This window comes from Haemorhous mexicanus, chromosome 7, assembly GCF_027477595.1.
Source record: "Haemorhous mexicanus isolate bHaeMex1 chromosome 7, bHaeMex1.pri, whole genome shotgun sequence".
Lineage (NCBI taxonomy): Eukaryota > Metazoa > Chordata > Aves > Passeriformes > Fringillidae > Haemorhous > Haemorhous mexicanus.
Genome location: NC_082347.1, coordinates 29165594 through 29188739, shown reverse-complemented (window position 1 = coordinate 29188739; position 23146 = coordinate 29165594). Strand labels below are relative to the sequence as shown.

Sequence of the window (23146 nt, the reverse complement as noted above, 5' to 3'; positions counted from 1 at the left end):
AGAGGCAGGGAGAGAGCTGCTCCGGACTGCACTGAGGTGCGGTCTCCGGGGGTTCGGGAGGGCCCCGGGCATCAGGCACCGCGCAGGGACGGAGAAAGGGACAGAGCTGGAGAAGGCGTGGGGCAGAAGGGGTGCAGACCCCCACAGCCCACTGCGGGCGAGCGATGGTCCCCCGAGCCCTGCGTGTCAGTGCACATACCGGGCTGCACCGTGGGACCCCCAGGAAGGGAAGCCCCAGCCCAGGCCGGTCCCGCGGGGCTGCTGCTCCTCCGCCTGGGGGAAGAAGCTGAATGAGAAATCGGTCCAAGACGGAGGGGATGGGCAGGGGTGAAGAGATACAAGACAGTTGTGGGGAGGGCGGCCAGGTCCCTCTGCCTGCAGCCAAACGCAGAAGCGGATCCCACTGCCGTCCCCATCCCGAGCATGGCTTTCCATGCAGGGTTGGAGTCTTTAGCAGGATTTTACCCCCATCTCCTGCGGCCCCAGGGAAAGGGTGAAGCAGCTGCATACTCGGGGAGGCTTCCACAGGCACGGTGCCGCCAAGAGAGGAGCTCACAGCCCACTGGTACATCTGGCACTGGGAACTTGATGTCCCGCTGCTGCCCCTGGTTATTTGTTGCCATCTGTGCACAAAGCCATCTCCGGGGAATGCCGACTGTGCTGGAGAGTCCCCTCCATGGACAAAGCCAGGGGCTTTCGTCATGCCACTGCCTGAGTACTGACTGCACCATGACAGGGGTCCTGAGCACATCTCGGGCTGTCCAGCTCCCGTCGTTTCCCAGTGCTCCTGCCTTCATTCTCTTACCCATGCAGAGAGACAGAGGAGAGCAGGGGCTGCGGGAGGAGGCAAAGCATCCCTCCTGATCCCTGTGCCAGCCCGGCACACGGGAGCCGCAGGGCAGAAGGGAATCCAGATCAGCGAGGAGGGAGGGCCATGCTCACGAGGCAGCATGTTGTCAGCGTGCTTTGGTGTCAAGCCATGAAAGAAGCCGCCTTAGCGAGGCAGTGATGCTTAGCAACTGCCTGGATCTAAAAATAAGAGCCATTTAGCAAGGAAAACGCAGTGGAGAAATGCTGGGAGAACTAAACACATTCCCCCAGCCTTCCCTGTGGCCCGGCCAATGCACTGAGCCTGCATGCACTGACTGCCTGGAGGGAAACTCCCGGGACAGCTCGGGCTGTGTGTGCCCCCTCTGCTTAGCCTGACAAGCAAAGCTGGAGCCTGGCCAGCCCACAGAGCCCCTGCACTTCTGGGCTTGTCCATCCTGCTGCTCCCTGGCCTCCTCAACCTCCCTCCTCCAACCTCTCCACCACGTGCTTGCCCACATTTTCTTGGCTGCCTTGGGGACCAGCAGTGTCCCAGGAAAGTAGGTAGGGAGCACTGTGTGATCCATGCCCAAGCTCACCCACCCACTTCACCTTCCTTGGGGTCCATCCTGCTATGCATGTGGCAGGCCCAGCAGAGCTGCACAGGGAAGTTTTCACCTTCTGCCATCCCTGGTCCACTGGGAGGCAAACATGGCTATTTTTATCCTAGCTAAGTGCTCCTGTTCTAGCAGGCAAGCAAGAGACGCTTTGCCAGGCTGGGGAGAGGGGGGAAGCTGGGCAGTTTGGTGGGTACTGTAGGGGAGGGTGGGACAGCCCTAGGCCCAGGCTAACATATCCCACCCCCCACAGTGTAGAAAAAGGGGGACACAACTCACTCGATCAGTGGTTACAGCTCCTTTCTGAAGCAGACATGAGGGCTGGGCACTCTGCCAGGATTCACAGCCTCTGAGCCTTTCTCTGCTAGGGAAAAATACAACATCCTCCCCTAAATGTTCCTCTGGGCCCTGGCAGGTGGGGGTCTGCAGTTTGCCAGGGGAGGAGCAGCAGGGATGGGTCTGGTCTCCGCCCTCTTGTCCAGATCCAGACAGGTGCCCTGCTGTGGGTGCACTGGGTGCAGAGATGCCTCAGTGAGTATGTCTGGACAGGGACAGGCACAGCAGCAAAGTCACCCCAGAATGCTGAGCATCCCTTGCAACATGTCTCAATCTCACCAGGACGTGCTGCAGATGCAAAAAGAGCAGGCCAGGCTGAGGAAAATCACCTAAGCAGTGTCTGAGGCTTTAATCAAAGCGTGCCTTGTGCAGCCTGGCTGCTGCTGGCCACATCCACCACAAAAGCAATCAGCAGGTTCAGGATAGGCAGGAGCCAGCTGCAGGCAGGGCTGGTGGTCTGCACTGCAGAAGATGTCACTGGATTAACTATTTCCAGAGGACAGAAAGAGCTCTGTTGGCTCCTGAGAATCCAGATCCCAGTTACATGGGCTAACGGGGAGGAAGGGCCGTGCTCTAGGTGGCCAACACATGGCACAGCTAACCACAAAGCCCATACTCCAAAGCCCAGGGCCAGGGAAGTGTGGAGGGCAGGCAGCATGTAGATGGATCGAGCCTGCTGGCACAGGCAGAGGCCTGGTGGATGCACCCAGGTCCCCAAAACTCATCTCTGCAACAGCAGCAGAGAGCCATGAGAAAAACAGAGCCATGAACCAGCCCCAGGGCCTGGCACAGCCAGCAAAGGGATGGGATGAATAGGAAACAGAGGGAGACAGGCTGGGGGGCCAAATGGTGCTGCCCCTTGAGGTGCCCCCAGGCCATGTGAGGCAGGGTGTCCTTGGGACCACCCTCATCATGATGGAAATCACCCGGGCACAAGGCATGGTCCCTAAGTGGCCTATCTGTCACCCTGTCAGAGCCAGCAAAGCTTTGATAAGGGACATCTGCACAGGATTACTGCTGCTCCCCAGGCAGTGAAGCTGCAGCCAGGAATGACTCTTAGTTAAGAAGGGCTGGAAAGTATGAGCAGGGTCATGCTGTCCAGGAGCCTTGTTTGTCCCCAGCTCATCATGTGGCCCCTGCAGCCTTATCATAACTGGGGAAGAGAACAAGTTTGGAAAGTCACCAGATTAAGTCTGGCTGGAGACAGTACTGTGCTAGGCTGCCACCAGCCTCATCCACACCCAGGCTGGACCAAGCTGAGCCCACTCACGACCATCCCTACTCCTCCTCCAGGACACTTACCCTGCAATACTGGATGGATCCCTTTGGCTCATCCACGCCTCCTGCTCCCTGCTGGGATACCCCAGCGCTGGGGCCACAAGTCCCTACACTCCCCTGCTGAAAACCCTAGGCTCCACATAAAACCCAAGGCAGTCCCAAACCACAGAAGATGACCCTGGAAAGGAGTCAGGAGTGCTTGGGTCTGCACCTCAGGGGTAGAGGAATGCAGGGAGATCTCCCCCAGGCCCTCTGCAAGCAGCCTGGGGTGTACGTGATTAGGGGACAGGGAGAGGGAAAGACATAATTTAACATTTCATTAGGTAACTACAAGGCATTGATCTGCCCTACCATCCTGCATGCTCTCTAATTGCAAATCTCCATTCTTATTAGTTCTATCGAAAAAGCAGAGAGCAGCACTCACGAGTCTGATCCTATCTTTAGGAAATTTCAAAGAGAGATGTAATTGTGGAGTGCTCGAAACCACGGTGCTTTATCCACTGTTAACAGTATTTTAAAGCCATGATCATCAATAGCAGTCCTCGGGATGAGCTCCCAGCAGATGCCATTAATCCTATTTTGGCTGTGGTCACCTGGTGTCTCTGGGCTCAGATTTACACTTGGCGACAAGGGACAGCTCTGCTTCCCCAGCAGAGAGGGCTCCCAGGCAGCTCCCGGGCTGGGACAAGGAGTGCAGCCCCCAGGGACTGGCCCAAGGGGCAAAGGGCAAACAAGAGGAGCTCCTTAAACCAGCTTCACCCATTGCAGACATACCAGCAGATGGAGATGAGCAGCTCTGCACCAGGGGCTGTTCCCCTCCCAGGACCCAGCCTGGCCGTGCAGGTGTCTGGGGTGGGGCTCCAGGCAGGGCAAATGGCCTCGCTCAGGAATGAAACACTACATTTACTACATCTGCAGAGGAAATGGATCTGGGTGACACGAGACCAGGATGGGCCCCTCGATCTCTGCAGAGAGATGGGTCTCTGGGATCTTAGAACAGCTACAGCAGACCAGCAGGTCCCTGGGAGGTGGTGTCCCAGGGGGACATCAGGCAGGACACGCACAGGGGAGGGCTGCTCCATCTCCACTAACCCACTCTGCAGAGACACATGGGCAGGTGGGATCCACAGTGAGATTCAGACCTGGGGGGAATTTCAGCTGCCGAAAAATCTTGCAAAGCTGGAGGAGGAACAGATGATCCTGCAAGCTGCTGGGAGAGCCTTGCAAGCAGGAATGCTGCAAGAGGAAGGGAAATTCCTCTGTCAAATGCAAACTAGCAGGTGTGAGAAATCTGGGTGTGCAGGAGGGAGAAAGGATTTTGCATCACACTCTGTATCCTCGAAAGCCAGTCACCTGCCTCTGCTTATCCCTCCAGCAAGGAGGGATTCCCCAGCATGGCCTCACTGCTGGGTGGGCTGCAGGGGGGCTCTGTGTCCACACAGAATGTTTCTTTGCCACTTCTACACAACAGATACAAATGTGTGGGAAAAAAGACAGTCTGGGAAGCGGAGACTGGAGCATTCCTGGGCTCAGGACATACCCTGTGTCCCAGAAGCCCTCCCAGCATTACAAAGCGTCTCATGTTTGTGTGCTCAGTGCCTGTGGGCTCAGGTTTTAATTAAAGAGGAACTAGATACTATTTCCTACCTTCATTTATGCCAGGCTGGATGCCACACCAGGGACTCTTTCAGTAGCTCAGGTCTGCTAGGAGGACAGATGTGCATCTCTGTCACGAGCGAGTCCGCACTGCAGACACGTGTCCTCCTGCTCTGCCAGGGCAGGGAAGGGACGTCTCCACTCTGGTCTCAGCACTCTGCTCTCAACTGCTCATCCCAATCCATCCAACCCCATCCCACTGGCCTGGCAATGGTTACATCAGAGGGGCTGAAAGCAGGGCACGGGGCTGGAGTGCTGCTGGAACACCACTTGCTCCACTTGTAAGATGGGGAAAAAACAGGATTGGAACTCCTGAGCAGCCACAGGTCATTAGAGCATCCTGGCCCCTGTACACTGTTGGGAGGGCCCTGGCTGAACCCTGGAGCAGGGGAGCTCCAGCTAATTAGCCATTAATTGCTTCAGAAGGGAAACGAGCCAACCCAACCTCTGTGTGCCTGTAGCAGAGTGACCTGTGGGCCCTGGGACAAAGCCAGGCTGCACATCACTGAGAAATGGCTGAGGGTCCATCTGTCACAGCAGAGCTGGAGGAGCAGCCCAGCACAGTGGGTGTCCATCCCAGCAGCCTCCCCAGCCCCTTCCTGCCTCCACGGGACTCCTGGGAGCTCCCAGCCTCTGGCAGCAGCTGGCAAGGTTCTGAGCTGTGCTGCAGTGAGAGGCAAGCCCGGCTCATTTAATCTATTCAATTGGATTCAATTTCCAGCCACATGATTCAATTAGCCCTGGAGGGACAGCACAGAGAGCAGAAGCTGCAGAGCAAGGTCCAGCCAAGCTGGGAGAGGGCAGCACGGGACCCTGTGCTTGTTCTGGCCCTCTGGGATGTGCTGAGATGTCAGGGGCTCCAGGGGAGCCCCATTCTGTCCCAGAGAGCAGGAGCTCCTCTGGGCACAAGCTGCTGGTTCTGAGTGATGTGTGGGCAGCTGTAGAGCACAGCTGGGGAAGGCCCATCCTGAGCATCTCTCTTGGCAGTCAGCCACAACCCTGAGGGGTGACAGCCACACTGGGTCAGATCTGAGGTCTGCAGCCCCGAGCACCTGCCAGGGTGGCCCAAAGAAGCTTTAGAAAGACAACAGCGTTCAGCAATGCTCCCTCGAGGGTGCTGCCTATCATATACATTTGGGATCACCCCCCTGCTTGATCAGTGTCCCCCTGGGCACAACCACACTGTGCTGTATGTGGGAGAACCAGGGCTCAGACCAGCACAAAGGACTCTCAGCAGCCCCAGGGGCCTCCAGCTCCCACCAGCCTTGCACCAGCCCTTCCCTAACTGCTGGTCCAGACTTCCATTCATTACTTATTTTTCTGCCTGCCCTCCCCCTGAAAGCATCAGCAAAGGCATTAGTAAGTTGCCACCAGGGGAAAAGCACATCTTATCCTGGCCCCTTTGGATTTTTAGACTTTCCAAAGCTGGGCTTTACACCTCTTTCCTTTCAGGTTACTGCAATGCCTCATCTGCCAAAAAACCCATCATACTTCTGTCCAGCACAACCCTGTTCATACCAACAAGCACCAAACAGGAAAACAGAGCCCCACAAGAGATGAGAATAAATACCTAAAAGGCCTCAGTGCTGACCAAGAGCTGCTTTCAAGTGCCAAGGGCCAGCTGTAAATCTTACCATTGACTGCTGGCCATGCACTGTCCCAACACACACAGTGAAAGCTGTGACCTGGCAGGGGGAACAGCTGCTCCCTCTGCCTACCCTGTACTGGAATGGGAGCTAGGGAAGAGAGCAGCTCCACGCTGAGAAGGAAGTGTGGGGAAGCAGGTGAAGCACGCTGGAGTTGGTCCCTTGTGCAAGTGCTGTCTAGGAGATGTCTCTTTCCAGGACTTCTGCTGATATCCACCATCAACAGTGTGCAGGACCCCAGAGCAGGGAGTGTCCAATTCTTCACATGAGAAGAGGAAAGCACCCCACAGCAGACACCAGGAGATGCTCACATGGAAGGCAGCTCAATCCCACAGTGGATCTCAGAGTGGCCCCTGTGCCATGGAGAAGAGGACAAAGAGGTTTGCAAAGCAAACACAGCAGGTGGGCAAAGGTTTGCCCTGCCCTCTGGCTGCAGAACACAAGCAGGGGTTTGCTACTACTGCTCCTGGCAGCTCCAAAGAACACACAAAACACCATTTGGAGCTGCTGGCCCATACAGGAAAGACTCAGCTCCTGAGGAGCTGCCTCTCTCGAGTCTGCATGAAAAGTGGGACCTGTAAGAGCTCAGGAAAAAGAGATCAAAAATCACTGGCATTTACAAAACAACTCTTAGTAACTCCCTCCAAAGTTTAGCTCAAATTCAATTCTCTTCCAGGTCATTATTTTGTAAAATATTTGTCTCCCTACAGCTGCTGCATAATTTAAAGGTAGCAATCTGACTTCTCCCTGCACTCCCCAAGCCTCAGAAACAGCTCTTCCAACAACAGAGTTATGAATTAGATATAACAAAATACACTCACCTGCTCAGATCAGATATGGGGAAGTTGGAGGCTGTCACACGCATCCTGAAGCTGAACATGAAGATTTAAATTACTTTCTGCTCAGCTCAAGCCGGTCTCAAAACACAAATAGTAGTAGGGTGTTTAACAAAGCAGACAAAGGTGCAGCAGAATCTGTGAGCAAGAGTTTGCTGGCACCAGCAACAGAGAGCATCACACCATGCATCCCTCACTCATGGGCTCTCAGCCTTGCTCATGGTGTCCTTAGTGCCAGCCACAGGGACACGCAGGAGGAAGAGGGATGCTGACTGTTGGGTGGTACCCGCACACTGGACCAAGGACAAAGCATCACTGTGCAGCACCACAGCCTCCCTCTGTACAGGCAGGAAGAGCCCAAGGGCAGGTGATTGCCCTGCTGCAGCCAGTGTGCCACCAAATGGTGACAGGACCACTCCCCAACCACCCCACTCTCCCTCCAGTGAAGGACAAACACTGCACACTCTGGACTGGCGGGGCTCTGCTATTTATTGAGCTCTAGGTTTGTATGTACATCCATTTACAGTGCTTGGTTCAGTGACAGTGTGACAAGAGGACATGTATCACAGTCTTCCCCAGCTCAGACTTGGATGAGGGCTGGGCTCAGGAACTGATCCTACACATGCCTGGGCTTCTATGATCATCCCAGCAGGGGAGCTCCCTCAGGGAGACAGGATAGCTGAGCCCAGAGTGAGAAGCTGAAAATTCCAGAGGCTGCCAAGTCAGAAGCAGACTCATCCCAAACTCTCTCACATATGTGTCTAGGCTCAGCCTAAATGGGCTCAGAGAACAGGAGGCACGAGGACACTGGATGACTCAAAGCTCCACCAGTCACAATGCTGGGGCTGCACCTCAAGTCCCCTTGAGAAGGAAGTCCCCCCTCAGAGGTGAGATCCCCCTCTATCCCCCCAGACAAGCACCATGTACTGCAAACAACTGTTCCTCATTTTCCACTGGAGAAGCTGCCTCCTCTACATGCCCTGGCCTGTTCTCAGGCAGTGATTTTATGGAGCCTGCTTGCTCTCCTAAGCACTGTCCCTCTGACACATACACATTCCCATACACTTGCATGACAGAAAGCAAATAAATGTCTGGCTTAGCTGTTAAAAGCCAGACAATTCCCTGCTGAGGAATAGTATCATCTACTGAGAGAAGCCAGTGCTCCCAAGAAAAACATAAGGATGTCATCAGTGTTGTGCCCAGTGGGTGGCCAAGGACACAGCTTTCAGTTTCCCATGCTCATCGCAGGTAAGATGAAACATTACACAATTAATGCACATTAGCATGAAAAAAGCCTTGCCTAAAAATGGTAGTAAATGAGCATGACATCCACATTACTCATACTAACCTACAAGGCTAAGAGCAGGACTAGGCACTTTTCTAAAAAAACACCTGTTTTCTAGGGGTAGGAAAAAAACCTGTGGATCTGGGATGTAAATAACTTCTCTACTTCAGTCCACCAAGTCAGGCCAGATCCTAATACCATAACATCACTGCTGGGAGCTAAAAATGCATGAGCAGGGAACAGGTGTGGAACAGGTGTTTATGCTGTGTATTCCTGAGCTGGGAGCCTGACACAGCACTCTAAACAGGCTCTGCCAGATGTGGGCACCTCTGAAGCCCCGGCTCTGGGAGCAGAGAGCTCTGCCTGTGCCCCACAGCATCATCCCAGAGCTCCTCCCTGGGAAGCCTCAGCACACACAGCTGTACATCGCTTGGTGAAGACAGGAGGGCAAGCAAGTGAAGTCACTACTTCTCCAGATGCATTTTAACTGTGTGCTACACACAAAGGAAAAACTGGAGACTTCTTCATTTATGAAGGTCACCAGGCACCTGCAAACATGTGCAAGGCAGATGTTCCTGTGAGGAAGAGGAGGATTGTCGCAAAGCGGTCTCTGATGGGCAACAAGGTGAGTGGGGAGAAGGAGTCAGCCTCTGCCCCATGAAAACCAAATATCTAAAAATGTCCCTCTACCTTAGAAACAGCAGATGAGTTGGGGCTACTGGAAGCAACAGTGACCCCAAGCAGAGCAGGTCTCCAGTAACAAAGTGCTCTGTTTGATGACCATTATTCTTGTATACTGGCTCACACTGGACCCTGCAAGCCAACAGCCTTGGAGGCAAAATTTCCCCTTTTCCAGTAATTCAATGGCTTGGTTGAAGTGACACCTTTTGACATCAGGAGACAGCAGTGAGCAAGGCCTGCTCCTTGGGGAAACCGTTTTATAATCCAAAGCCATTCCCAATGGGATGGCAGTGGATTTGACTTACATGACAGAGGGACATGTTGACCCAGGCTGATGGAAAAGAACAGCCCCCACCTGGGACCAGAGAGCTTTTCCCCATAGAGCAGGTGAGCAATCTCTACCCAGAACAGTTTCACACAGCTGGGCTGGTTTTATTATTTCAGTTGTGAGCTCTCCCCAGCTCTGCTACAAAGGTTTCCAGTGCATTTTCCCTGAGGCTGTGGAGGGAATCTCCCATTGCTATGTCGCAGGAATGGCTGCCCACTCCCGTGGCACCATAAAAAATTGCTTCCTCCTCAACATGCCAATCAGCTCTCCTCAGCCCAAGTTCTGTTTAAACACATTCCTTTGGGATCAAACACACAGCAGCAAGGCGCTCCCCTAGAAGAAACACAGTCCCTTCCGAGGCAGGAGGCGACGGGGCCGCAGAGCGGGAGCGTCCCTGCCCACCGGGCCGTCCCGGCTCCGCCCGCGCTGCCGCAGCGTCCCCGCTTCAAGAGATCGTCGAGAATTCCTTCAGCAGCAGCTCCTGGCTCAGCGTGTTGAAAGCAAGGTTCTTCCTCACGTTGATGCTGATGGAGCGAACCTGACAGAAACAAAACGGGATGTTTTAGCCACGGGACTCGTCCTGGCTCCTCATGAGCCTGGTAGTTTTGACACTGCTGACCTCCATGCTCAGCGTGAAGCTGTTTTGCCTTTACAGCTGCACAGCAATTGCTGCAGCAAGCTCTCACTGAGACTCCAGCCTAGCAAGGAAATGCTGAGGTTCAGCTGTTTCTTGGAAAAACAGGAATGTCTACAGTGACATCCCAGCAAGGAGAGTGAACTCCCAATGAGATCGAGATGGGAGAAGATGTGTGGATGCATGAGCTATGATGTGTTTCCTGTTCTGGAGCAAAGAGATGGGGGAAGTGAGCACTCCCAGGCTGCAGCTTAAAGAACATATTTTATCAATGCCCTCCAGAGTGGCAGTGAGCATTTCCTAGATTAATGCAGTGCCATGGCCTCTGTCCTGCTCCAGAACCCGCAGAGCCAAAGATACAGACTGAAGGAGAGGACAGAGGCCATGCCACTGTGCTGTAAACACAAATTATCACCCAGGCTGGCAGAAGCCCCTGGGTTCAGAGCCAGCTGTGTGCATTCCGAACGCTGTACACGTGCAGCTGGCTCACTGGCTGTCTCTGAAGAAGAGACACCTTTTATCCCTCAATGACACCCAGACTTCTGGTCACCCACAGAGCACAAAGAAGAGCTGGGCAGCCCTGTTGACAGCAGCTTCCCTCCCCCCCTCGTGCCAGCAGACTCATTGGCCAAATACGCAGGCCCCAGACTGGGCTCAGTCTCAGCTGCACTTGGCAACGAGAAAACAAAGTCAAACATCATCTGTGTCAGCGACTGTGCAGCAGTGACAGAAAGCAAAACTGACACAAGCTCATCCAAACAACAGGATTACAGTTCCCAGAGACTCGGAGCCTGTGATAATAAGGTTGTTGCTGACCTGGTTAGTGTTTTGTACTTTGTAAAAGCACCGGAGGAAGAATTATATAGATGCATAATGAGGAATCCAATACCAGGGGCTGGAAGAGCATATATACACACACTGCCGAGGGTCCCACTTGCTACCCAGTGAGAAAAACACACTGAAAGGGCAGAAAGCTACCCAAAAGGCAGAATGTGTAAGAAAGGGAAGGAAAGCAAAGCTTGGAAGGTTAACAGGGAAAGCTGTGAAATGAACTCCAGTGAGCCCCACTGCAAACCTAACAACCCAAGCATGCCAGCAAAGATGTCTACCCTAAGAGACAAAGTACTTAAGTTTTATGTCATTTGCAGAAACCACAAACTCTCCTTCACATCAGGATGCTTGGCAGAGACCCCAAGCATCTTTGTTCCCTTGGAGCACCCCTTTAACTCCCTACTTTAGGTGTCTTTTAACTTTTACTCTATCCTCAAATAGTTTGGGAGCACATCTTTCAAGATAAACACAGCTGTACCTTGTGTTAAACACTGCTACAGGTGATCTCCAGAGCACTGGCTGGCACAAGTCTGTCCTGGTGCCAGGAGTCCCACTGGCAGGATTTGGTCCCAGTCCTACCAAGTGCTCCAGTGCCAGTGATTCTATCAGCTCTTACAAGAAGGAAAGAAACGAGTTATGAGCTGTGGGGAGTTCTCTGCTCTGGGGAATATGAGTGCCTGAAGAAAAGGGGCAGATGCTACAAGCAGTGTAAGCCAGTACCCTTATTCTGGCTAAAAGTATTTCTGTGGGTCCCAGCAGCACAAAGTACAAGCAGTAATGAGCTCCTGGCCTCAGGAACTGCTGCTAGGACTCAGGCACCAGCAGTAGAAGATTCCCAGCTTGTATACACAGCAAGGTCTCCAAGAAGGAGTCTCCGCAAGCCCAGAAAGTGAGGCTGGAGTGGCACAATGAGAACACAGGATTTAGCAGAAATTGTAGCTATGGGGTAGAGCACAAGAAATTAATTAGCCTGATTAGTTTGCAAAGAGAAGGAAGAATAGAGCAAACACACTCCATTATGTAAAATGAGGTCAGAAAGAGAACAGTGAGTAATATTTATCTGGCTCCCCAAGGATGGGGCAAGAAATACACAGCCTAATTTAGACAAAGAAGATTTACACTGGAAAAGAGGAAAAACTTTTAAAACCTATGGGCTGTGAAGAGGTGGAGGAGCTCACCTGAAGCTACTGTGGAGCCAGTTTCATTTAAAGACAGCTTCAGGTTTCAACAGAAGCTTTAGACACAAACTTTGGTCAAGAGCAGTCTAGATGAACATAGATCTGCCTTAACACAAACTGGGGAGAAGAGTGGGCATGATAACACACAAAAGTGACATTTACACAAATCTGTGCCCAGCATTTCTTCTGCTGTGAGAAATCAGGCAGCCTGAGCCAACCCGCTTAAAAGATAAGAATAGTTCAAATTCAAGTTAAATCAAGTTATCTCCAGCACCAGGGCTCAGCACAGGGAGCAGAGATCATCTCCCTTTTGGAGTTGGAAGACCAGACAATTACTCAGGGAGGTGTCGGTCTGTAACAAGGATACATTTCAGAAGCTTCCTATATTCTACCTAAGCTGCTCCCTAAGGATAGACTCCAGGACTCCTCCTAGCTCTTGGTGCAGTGGGCAGCCCAGGCCTGGCTGCTAGCCTGGAATTTACCAGATCCTTCCAGACTTACACAAAGGCCCCAAAAATGCAGAAATTAAGGTCAGAGCTTTAACTTTAATTCTGCTAGGAAGTACAAGCAGAGCACATGTCCTCTCTTACTTCTATATGGAGTATCCTGGAGAATTAGGGAGAGAAGAGCTCTAAAATTGTTTTCTTACTATTAGTCCACAAATGTTGAAAAAATGGAAAATGCACGAAATACTGACATCACCTGTGGAAGAATGAGTAAATGAAAGAATGGATGAAGCAAGGGCATTAACCATGGGGGGGAAACATGATTAAATTTTAGTTTTGTGTCATCAGAGCTGGAAGTGTGCAAGGTTGTACCGACACTCCTATTTCACAGCAAGTCTCATCAACTAAACCTATTCCTAATCAACAAGCAGCCCTTAAATTATTTGTACAATGGGAAGAACGTTTATGCCGACTACTACACTTAATTAAAAGTCAAATTAAGATAATTTCCCCAGTTGAAATCAATCCCTAATCAGACTATGTTGAGACTGATGAAACCTATCTAACTGCAGAGACAGTGAAGGTTTTGGAAAGATGCTGAAATCTCTTTCCACACATTCTTCCAGCTGAAATGTGAGGGTCCAAAAGCTTTCATCCAAACCATTCATTCTATCAAAGCAGCACAGACCTCAAATGACATCCCTGAGGCTTCAAAGGAAAAGAAATAAAAAGTGTAAGAAAACTTCTTAACTCCATTCCTTCAGCCCCTCAAAGGCAGCACAACATGCCAAAAAGCCCAGCTGATAAAACAATCTGCACATCACCTTCCACCACAATGTGGCCGCAGTATCGCAGCCTTTGAAAACCTCTTTGTAAAGGGAGTGGGAGAAGAAAGCAGATTTTTCTTTGGGATTAGCAAGAAAGAGCAGCACTGAGGCAAAGCAAGAGAAGTGAAGCAGTGAATTAGCAAAGCAGGTCAAAGGAGTGAGAACAAGATTTCTAAGCATAAAGGAGCCCCCAGAATGGCTTGGGGAAGCTCCTGCTCACCTACTTAATGGGAGCAAAGAGAGATAAAAAGGCAGCTGAAAAGGAAAATGTCTCCTCTGTGTCATTCCCCACCCAAGAAGGGTTTGCTTTGATGCAAACATTCACAGACAGTGATAAGAAAACCTGGCAGAATCTGGAAAGAATTACTTGCAAACAGATCCTGTCCAGGAAGACCTGATGGGATCAACATGAATTCAGAAACTTGTAGTTCACCACCAGCCCTGATCCTTTGGTACAGCTCACAAAGAGATTTGCAGCAACTTCCTTCTGCCCCCTCCAGGAAATCCTGCAAACCTCCGAGGTTAAACCCAAAGCACTGGGTAGGGGGGTATTATCCAGCATCAGACCAGCAACAGAAGCTGAAGTAAAAACTCAAAAGCTTCACAAAAAGAAAGCAAGTACCTGGTTTGCAGGGGCTGTGGGAAGGACAGGGCAGATGAGGGCCTTTTTGATGAGTTGTTTGAACAATTAATAAAGCCATCAGTTACTGTGCACCTAGAGAAAAGCAGAGGAGGAGGCCGGGAGGCCAAGTGGATTTGCTGAAGACAAATCACAGCGTATCAGGTTCATTTCCCGCTGTGCTGAGGGAACGGCTTAATGGAATGCAGGGGATTTTCTGTAGCTGTGAGTAAAGAACATTTAATAGGGTCCCAATTCTCAGGGCATCTAGAGATGTGGATTAAACTGATTCACAACTGGGTCAAATCAGCACATTTATACAGTAATTATTCAGGCTTTTATATGCTCTTGAGGAGAGGGTCCCAGGGGTACCCGGATGGGCAATTTCACAAGGGAGTTGATGGGCTGGTTATGATAAACAGATTCTTAAATGATACAAATTTGGGATTTTGAAAAAAAATAGGAAATTGGTCTAGGAAGAAAATAATTTTAGCTGTAGTGTTTTGTGGTTGTGATGATCATAGGACTGAGAATGTCATTTTAATCAATTGGCATGATCGGCCTGAGCTTCTGCCTGGCCAAGTGGAAAGTGGGACATGCAGGAAGCAGAGCAGTCATGTGGCCAAGGGGAAGGAGATGCTGGATGAGGGTGGGAGCCCTTGGGACAGAACAGATGACAAGAGAAAGAGGAATGTGTCTTCTTTCTAGAGTACAGAAACAGAAGAAGCCTGTGTCACAGGAAAGCTATGGCCAAATTTCTTTGCAGTATTCCAGGAAAGATGTGTCAAACAGCAAGCCAGAGAGACAAAAACAGACACAAAAGAGTGCAGAAAAATAGCAGAGAAGCAATTTCAAGTGGTTTTGCCCATATACTACCCAATGTCAGGGCTGGAATGACCCCAAGAGAGTTAAAAACATGCTGTAAAAGAAAACAAAACCATTTCAGGTGCCTGTTCTGGAGCAGAGCTGACAGAAGGGTGCACAACAACATGCCCAAACTCATGGAGACTCGTGATAGAGTAGGCAGGCATCAATTACTCATCAATCAGCAGGGACAGAGCTGGGAGAAAGAATCAGTTCTCAGACTGGTAGAGAAGGCTGCCAAAGTTAGAGATCCCTCCCTTTTGGTGAAGCTGTAATGATTCAAGAGTGAGGCTTCCCTCACACACCAGTCACTACAAAAACACTGCCTTCATGCTCATGTGGCTGTTGGACATGAAAAGTTCCATCAGGGCTCTCTGGAGAAGGGTAAGCAAGCTGGCTTGCTGAAGAATTATAACTACCAACATGAATTATTTAGACTCATTTTTGTCTTTGCTCTATAATTTTTGTGGGTCTTCCTACCATCAGTCTTCTCCTCTTGCAGATGGAGAAATTTCTAGGGAATGCTTTCACTTTCTTTGCTTGGGAACCCTTTTTTTGTGAGTGAAGGTGGAAAGCAATGAGCAGGAAGGTATTTCACCAGTCCCAAACCTTATGGTCCCATTAACTACAGCAAAAAAGCAACATTGCTCTGTGTGATTAACCCCAGGTGGGAGCAGTCAACTCAGTCAGCTTCTCCCCACACAAATTTAGCAGTACAAAGCAGAGCAAATCCCCATGGCAAAAGGGACAGAGACCATCTGACCAGTGCTGGCCTAAGCAACCTGGAGGTTCCTCTTCAGCCACACAGGGAGCTCCAGGAAGATCTCAGATCTGTTAAGACATGCAGTGTCTGTCCAGATCCTGCTCCTGCCCTGTCTTTGGGGACAGTCCAATGGAGTAACAGGACTGCCCAGCTGCACCCCAAATACCACTGCCCAGGCCATAAGCAAAGGCTCTGAGGAGGGCTGTTGATTGTTCAGAGGCAAGGCAGCTTACCAGCTCTTTGAAGAAGGCAGCCTCCTTATGCTGCTCCGAGTAGCGCTCGTACTGGTCCAGCCCGTCCTGCAGCTTCAGCGTCAGCGTGTCGTAGTTGGACCTCACCACCTCCAAAACCTGCCAGGAACAGCCAAACACAGCACAGGAATCAGCATCCACAGGCTCCTCAGCACAGGAGGAGCAGGGCTGAGATAGATCACAGCTCTGGCACCTGTTTTCACAACAGACTTGGCTTTAACAGCCAGTATTTGGCTCATGATTGACAACATGGAGGTGGGCACTAAAGTCTTCCTAATGCCAAGAACCAGTCCTGAAAAAAATTTACAGAATTTCTCCATTCATGAGAATGGTAGATGAAACCTATATCCATGACAGCAACAGCTTTCTGTCATCAGAATTAGACATATTAATAAATCAAGCAGCTAATTACCACATGTACACCCAGATGCAACAGAGAAGCACAATACAAACACAGATTTGCCCAGTCCCAGGGCCTTTCCAAGGTTAGTTTTGTCACCACACTTTCCTCCTGGCTCATGAATCACCATTCACAGCCTGCTAAATCACCAGCTTCTAGAGCTGCTCAGGTCAAGCTGCTCTGCTTCCATACAGAGCACCACATGCCTCTTCTGATAGGAACAAGCTTCTGACAAGCACTAAGAGAAGACCAGCCTTGGTATGGACTCTGCTTTTAGAAAGACATGAAGACATGAATCCAGGTCCTTCTGCCCAGGAGATACTTTACTATCTTTGGCTTTTACAACCAAAGCAGTTCCAGCTTTTATTGCTCTGCTCCCAGCATTGGGCTATACTTGCAAACTCATAGTTACACATCTCTGTTCTATTGAACTATTCATTTCCCTAACTAGGGAACACCAAGAGGGACTCCCACAATGATTTTTAGCTTTAATGCATTGCATGGACTAACATATTCCTCAAAGCACTTGTGAGATGGTTGGTGACAACAATCTTCCTACAAGGAACCATAGAGGTTAACACTCCTGGGCAAACACATGCCTGAAATGATTCTCCTAAACACAGGAACTTCATTCTTAGGCTGTTGCCATTTGCTCTGAGAGCTAAACAGAATATGAACATCTGAGGTTTGCACTACAGTGACCCCAGCTCATGACAAGCTTCAGCCAGGAAGACCTGTGGTAAAAGGTGCAAAACAAGAGGACCCTGCTCCAAGGCATCACAATTCAGAAAAGATCCTATGAAGAGCATTGCAGAGGACTGAGACAGCAGTGACCAGAACAACAAGGAGCCCTTGCACTTCTCCTGTACTCCCACCAGTGTAAGCACTACTGTCAACTGCCCCTTTAGGCAGCTTCCAGCTCCTGCCCTTTACAGGACTGAATCTTGTCCTTACATCTTTTATTCTAAGAAATCTAAAGTTTCTTAGGGTTCCTTCAAAAGCTTGTTTCCCCCAAACTCTGCACGTGGCAGTGGTGCACAGAGACACTCATGCTAGGGCCTGAGATGGCAGAAGCTACAGGGAATCATCCAAATGAGGACTGGGGGCAAAAAAGGGGTTCCAGAAGTGGTTCCCAGGTGAGATGGTCACACAGCAGTCTCTGCAGCTCAACTGTCCTGCAGCATTGCAGACACGAGCTAGGGACAGGAATAAGGATTTGGACTTGAAGGTCTCAGAGCCCTTTTCCAACTGCATTGATTCTGATTCTGCAATGTTATTTAAGAACAGCTTGCCAGTGTTGCAAAGGCTCACAGCCTCCTCTCCAGCACTCATTTCCTAATGCTGTTTTGCTTGTCAGCTCCACTGGCAGAAAGAATTCCCTGCAATGACATCCATCTCCAAATTCAGCCTGCCCTTCTTGCTCCTGTGTGCAGAAGCTACAAGAAGTATTGCAGAGCCAAGAGCAATGATGAAAGAAAGCCACCTGGGCACAGGAATAACTATCCACTAGGGACACAGTGTAATAGCATAATGCACCTTCTTCTGAGCAATAAAGGATCTGGCAGCTTGCTCCTGTCAATCAGAGGAAGCCAAATTGATCAAGATTAATAAGCTGCAGAGAAAAAACCTGGTTTGAAAGGTGAGGAGTTGAACAGGCTTCTCCAGCAGTAATTCAAGAGTAAAGGCATTTCATTCAGGGCTACCTGACTCCCCAGGAACCTTCCCTTCAGCTTCCCTGCATTCCCATACACACAGGGGTGCACAGTGCCACAAAGTTGTGATTGCTCAATGGATGCACGTGTTTCTTTAGGAACAATCAGGATTCCTCCTTGCTAGCTCTGAGTAGAGATCTCTTCAGATACTCAAGAGAGGCATCCTCAAACCATGGTGAAGAGAAGTAAATTCTGAGAGCAGTAGTGAGCTCTGTAACCAGAATCCTTTAAATCTGTCTGCTTGCATCACCTTTGAAAGGCAGCTAAGAACTCAGGATGAGGACAGGGAAGGAAAGAGGTCCCCAAAGTCTCTACTCTGTTGCTTATTGTAATCTCTGCAGTGAGCTTGAGATCAGCTTATCCCTTCAGCTATGTATTTCATTGGCTTCCACTCCTTATCTCCTTTAATTATGAAATAGAACTTAAAAAGAAAGGGTAAGTTAAAAATAAACAGCTTCTCCCTACTGCCTGATAATTTCCCTTTCTTGCTGCTACTGAGAAAAAAATGCTACGTGGGATCTGAGATAAACCCACTCACAGATCATTTCCACTTCATACCTTGTAATGGATAGAAACTATTACTGAGATTAGGACCTGCCATCCTTGAGATGATTTCATCTGCTCTTTAAGATGCAGCTGCAAGACAGAGGACAGGTCAAAGAGCAGCAAAAGGTATTAAGAATACCTAACAGGAAGGTTTAAAAGACATCAACTTCCTACACAGATGACAAAAAAACTCACATCCTTTCTGTAATAGAAGACTCCATGTTAGCATCCTTTGCCCTTCTTACACATTGCTTTGACTTTTGCTCAGGAAAACTACTGCAGGAAGAACAGCCTTTTTCCTTAAACACACAAGATCTTTATCTGCACCTTCCTGTCAGATACAGAGGAACTAGAGCAATTTAATTTTGAGATTAAAGCATTTCTCCTTCAAAGTCTTGTTCGACCCATTCTTCTTGGAAGTCTCGTGTCTAGAAAACATGAATTCCAAGATAGTCAAGTAGGAGAAGGGAAGGGATTTTTAGCTGCTCTTCCAAACAGATGTTAAATACTCATTCAGATTTTTACAATCTCACGAGAAGCTGGAAAAACACCAGTTTTAGTGTCAGGCAAGGACAGATGAAATCGGACTGTAGATGATCTTCAAGGAGTTTGATGTGACACCCCTAAGACTGCAAGGATAAACATGCAGGGGAAGCTTTTTTCTTTTTTTAAAAATAGTTTACTGGATCTTTACAGTGAAAAAAAACCCAACAAACAAACCCTAATGGAGTCACAATCTAAAAGTCTTTTTGTAGGTTACCTTAGGGGGATCAGAGTCTTTAAAAAGCAGTATGACGGAAGCGAGCAACTCAGGGTCAATACAAGAGGAGGGAAGGCTGCTGAATTCCCTTCCTGCAGTTACCTGTATCAGCCCCAGAGGCTACATTTGCTCATTTTTTCCACTGCAACAAGCCAGAACTCAGTGGAGCTGCACCACTGTAATTTAAAGATAATTTGCCATCAAATTAACCCCCTATGACCACTCACTCTCTGACTGCTTTCCAGAAGTTCCAGAGAAATGCTGGAGATTCAGGTCCCTGCATTTGTGTCCCCAAACCAACTTTTTAGGAGCTGCTCTGAACAGCAAGTGCTTTCTCTGGCATTCAGATTTCAGCTTCCTCCTGCAGCTACAACTGCCCATGCCCCATAAAACTCTCCTTCCCCAGTCATACCAACAGCTTGTGAGTAGAGGCATCAGGCATCCCTTCAGGAACATGGCAGGAGGGCTGGCTTCCAAAGGAGGGACTGATGTGGGGCTCAGCTCTCTGCAGCATCCCACCCATGCCATGCCAAGTCACTGCACCCAGAGGAACAAGATTATCTCCCAGTTTGTGGCTCCTTACTTTGCTCCATCCACCAGCTCTTTCTACCACTGCCTTGCAAACTGGATGGACAATCTAGGTCAGTTGAGTCAGTGGCCTCCTCCCACACAATCTCTGAAACCATTTCCCCCAGAAGCAGTTGCCCCTTCCCTGAAATTTTCAGCATTCAAAACACACCATCATTTTACTGTACTAGTCACTACACACTGACTTCTTCCTTACTGCACCAGAGCTGTTCCCTCTGACTGATCCTCAGCAAGAGCCAACCTACTGCATTCCCCCAGGAGAGACCAGTCCTCCTGGAAGATCCTGTCCTGGACAAACACAGGGATTACAGCAGTCTCCTATCCTCACTGTGCCCAGCAGAACACTGCTACTGTTAGCAGCAATGCCACACAGGGAGCTGCACCAGCAGTAAAACCTAATGGGCAACATGCAGCTCTAGGGCCCATCTATCTAGCAGACATCAGTGGCTTCATTGCTTAGTAACTTTTTAACCTGCAGAATCTTTCATCATCTGCATCTGCAGTCTCTGCCTTACTGGAACATAAAATTAGAGAGCACCATCAATTCACAGCATCCAGCAAAGGATCTGGTGGTGGGCAGGTTCCAGGGAGCATGCACAGGTGATGACAGAAAAATAAAAGGAAAAACAGAAACAAGAACAAATCAAGGTCTCTACACTGTCTTTTTAATTAGCAGAGGAAAGCACAAGAATGCAATCAGTCAGCATCACCAGTACCTCACTAAACCTCTCCATGCCCCTAAGACAGTCATTAACTACCACTACACAGGAGAAGTTGGAACAGCACTGACTGAATGATCTCACATCAAGCAAAAGGTAAAACACCCCCAACTATGCTCAGGTTAAAATGCATTTGCCCCTTTACCAACTCCCTGCTGCTCAGGGATGGGGGAGGGTCTGTAGGTCAGGACTAGCAAGGCCCCACAGGACAGAAAATCCAGAGGCTCTGTCCCATCTGCTCCATGCCAGAGGATGGAGCAGCCAGTCTATGGGGCATGTAATGCCAACCTCTCATCAGCACTACTGCACAACAGGGCAGAAGGACTGAGGGCAGCCACAAATGCCTTCTGTCCACCCTGCAGAGGTGGTGGAGTCGCTGCCTGTGTGCCACACCCAGAGGGAATTCTGGCAGTCCCACCTCCCAAACCCAGTCAAAGCACAAAACGCTGCAAGCAAACTCAGCAGTCTGTCCCCTCAGCTCAGAGCGTGGAGGCTGCAGGAAGAGACTCTAGGGTTTTCCTATTCCAGTAGAAATGTGCATTTCACATTGCAATCATCAAATGGGCTTGCTTATTCCAGGTTTAGTACAAATTTTCCCCTTTTTCTCCCTCCTTAATCTCTACAACGACTCAAAGTCCCTGAGTGTTTCTCTTCATGAATTCAACTGAATTGCAACATTTCTCATTGTAATGAAAAGGCTGCTGACACCTGGACTACAAAGAGGCTATTGCCTCTCCATAATAAAGTGCTGGATAATTGACATCAATTTTACAGTAGTAACTTCTAATTAATATAGAAAACAATTTTTTTCCAAGTGCCATCACACTTCTCACAGAGCAACTTTAAAGTTGCTGATGCAGGCTGAAGTCTTTGTTGAAATTAATCCCCAGAAGCACCACAGAGAAAGAACATAACTAAATAATTAGAAGTTAAATAAAAACACACACACAGCTGCCACATTTCCCAACAGACTCTGCCCAAACCCCAGCTGCACTCATCTCCTTCTCCCTTTCCTCTTTGTCTGTCTGCAGAATCCAAGTTCAGAGAGAGGCTCCACTAAGGGTGCCAATGCTACAGACACATGCTGGAAGCAGCTGCCACTCACACTGGCTTCCAGAAAAGCATCCCTCCAGGACTAGCAGCAGCACAGAGCTTTTGTCTGACCCAGCACTACCTTACCTTTGCAGCTATCCTGGAACTAAATGCAGTGCTGATGCTTTAGCACCACTCCTCACCCCCACACTGATCAAGCCATGACTATTATTTCCATGTTCATGAATGCTAAGAGGAAAAGGAGGAGGAGGATGTTGCTATGATAGTTTCACAACTCAGATTCCCAGGACATGCTGCATGTACAGCACAGATCTGTGGATCCAGAGGATGTGGAGTGGGTCAGATGGGAAAGACAAAGATGTGGGCTGCAGATTCAAGGGTAACCATGCCACATATGTGTAAGACTCACAGCACATTGCCAATCCTGCTCTGGTGTCCCAGATCTCCTGCATCCAGCAGCTGCAGCTTGTACTACATGCAGGGAAGGACCCACGGCCCTCTCATGCTGTGGGCTGAGAGCATGAGTCTGCGAGTCAGCCCCCACCAGCTCACACATCTGTCATTCCCAGAATAAAAGGCATCATCTTTTCTGCCCTGAGTACAGGAAAAATTGCTGGAAAAAGGCTCTTTTTCCAATAATAAAAAGTTCAGCCAGACCAAAAGATTAAGTGAAAGGAAAAAGGGCAAATTTCTCCTCTGAGGTATGAAACAGGATGCCACTGAGGTGGGATGAACCAAAGTTGCTGGGTAGTAAAGCTGTAAGAGGTCACTGGGGAGAAGAACAGCCTGCAGAGGTGGGTGCAGCTCCCCATGAGCACCAGGGTAACAAAGAGACATGAGTACATGCTCCAGCCCTGCTGTGGAGAATCCAAAGCTGATGGAACTCATGAGAGTCTTGTTCAGTGTCTGGAGCTGGACACATGGACAAAGTTGAGCAGCACATAGCAAAGATGAGGGAGCCAGGAAATAGGGAGAGGAGGAGCCTCACCCTGCTCTCCACTGCTAGGGCTGGTGCAGGGACCTCTGCACACAGTTCCCACCAGGTTTACTCCGGCAAGCACAGACTAAAAAGCGTCAGTCTCCCTCTGCTCAGCTCACTGAGCATTAGCCAGGACACAGCTTCCTGAAGTTTGGAAGTGAACTGTCTCTGCCCACTAGTTGGTCCTTTGTCCCTACCAGTCACTTCTCGTAGTCCTGCTCTGTGCCCAGCCAAACGTAAGTGTAACTTTCTTTGTCCCAAATCCTTCCTGAGGACTGCTTTTATACATCTGCACTTGAGTGGTATCAAAATCTAGGCCTCATCACTTCCCTACACAAGGAAAAGGTTTTGATCGTACTTAAAAGATTATCACTATTATTATTTTAGTTAGCAGCATCAAGGAGGGACATTTCACACCCCCTTTTCTCACCTCAGCATAGAGCCAGTCTGTCAGGCTCAGATGATGCTCAGATGTTTGTTCAATGATCTCACAGGGATCTGTGATC

The 23146-nt window shown here is 49.6% G+C and overlaps 1 protein-coding gene across 3 annotated transcripts in view; it reads right to left on the bottom strand.

The window, feature by feature from the left end:
• Nucleotides 1-7647: 7647 nt before the first annotated feature.
• The window catches only part of ARMH3 (armadillo like helical domain containing 3), a 123574-nt gene continuing 108075 nt past the window's right edge, over nt 7648-23146 (bottom strand). For all 3 annotated transcript variants that reach the window (XM_059851805.1, XM_059851804.1, XM_059851806.1), the window contains exons 25-26: nt 15866-15982; nt 7648-10008 (exon numbers count right to left, since the gene is read on the bottom strand). In XM_059851805.1, coding sequence (XP_059707788.1) covers nt 9916-10008; nt 15866-15982 — 210 coding nt within the window. In that variant the 3' untranslated portion in view covers nt 7648-9915. The remainder of the gene's footprint in view (nt 10009-15865; nt 15983-23146) is intronic.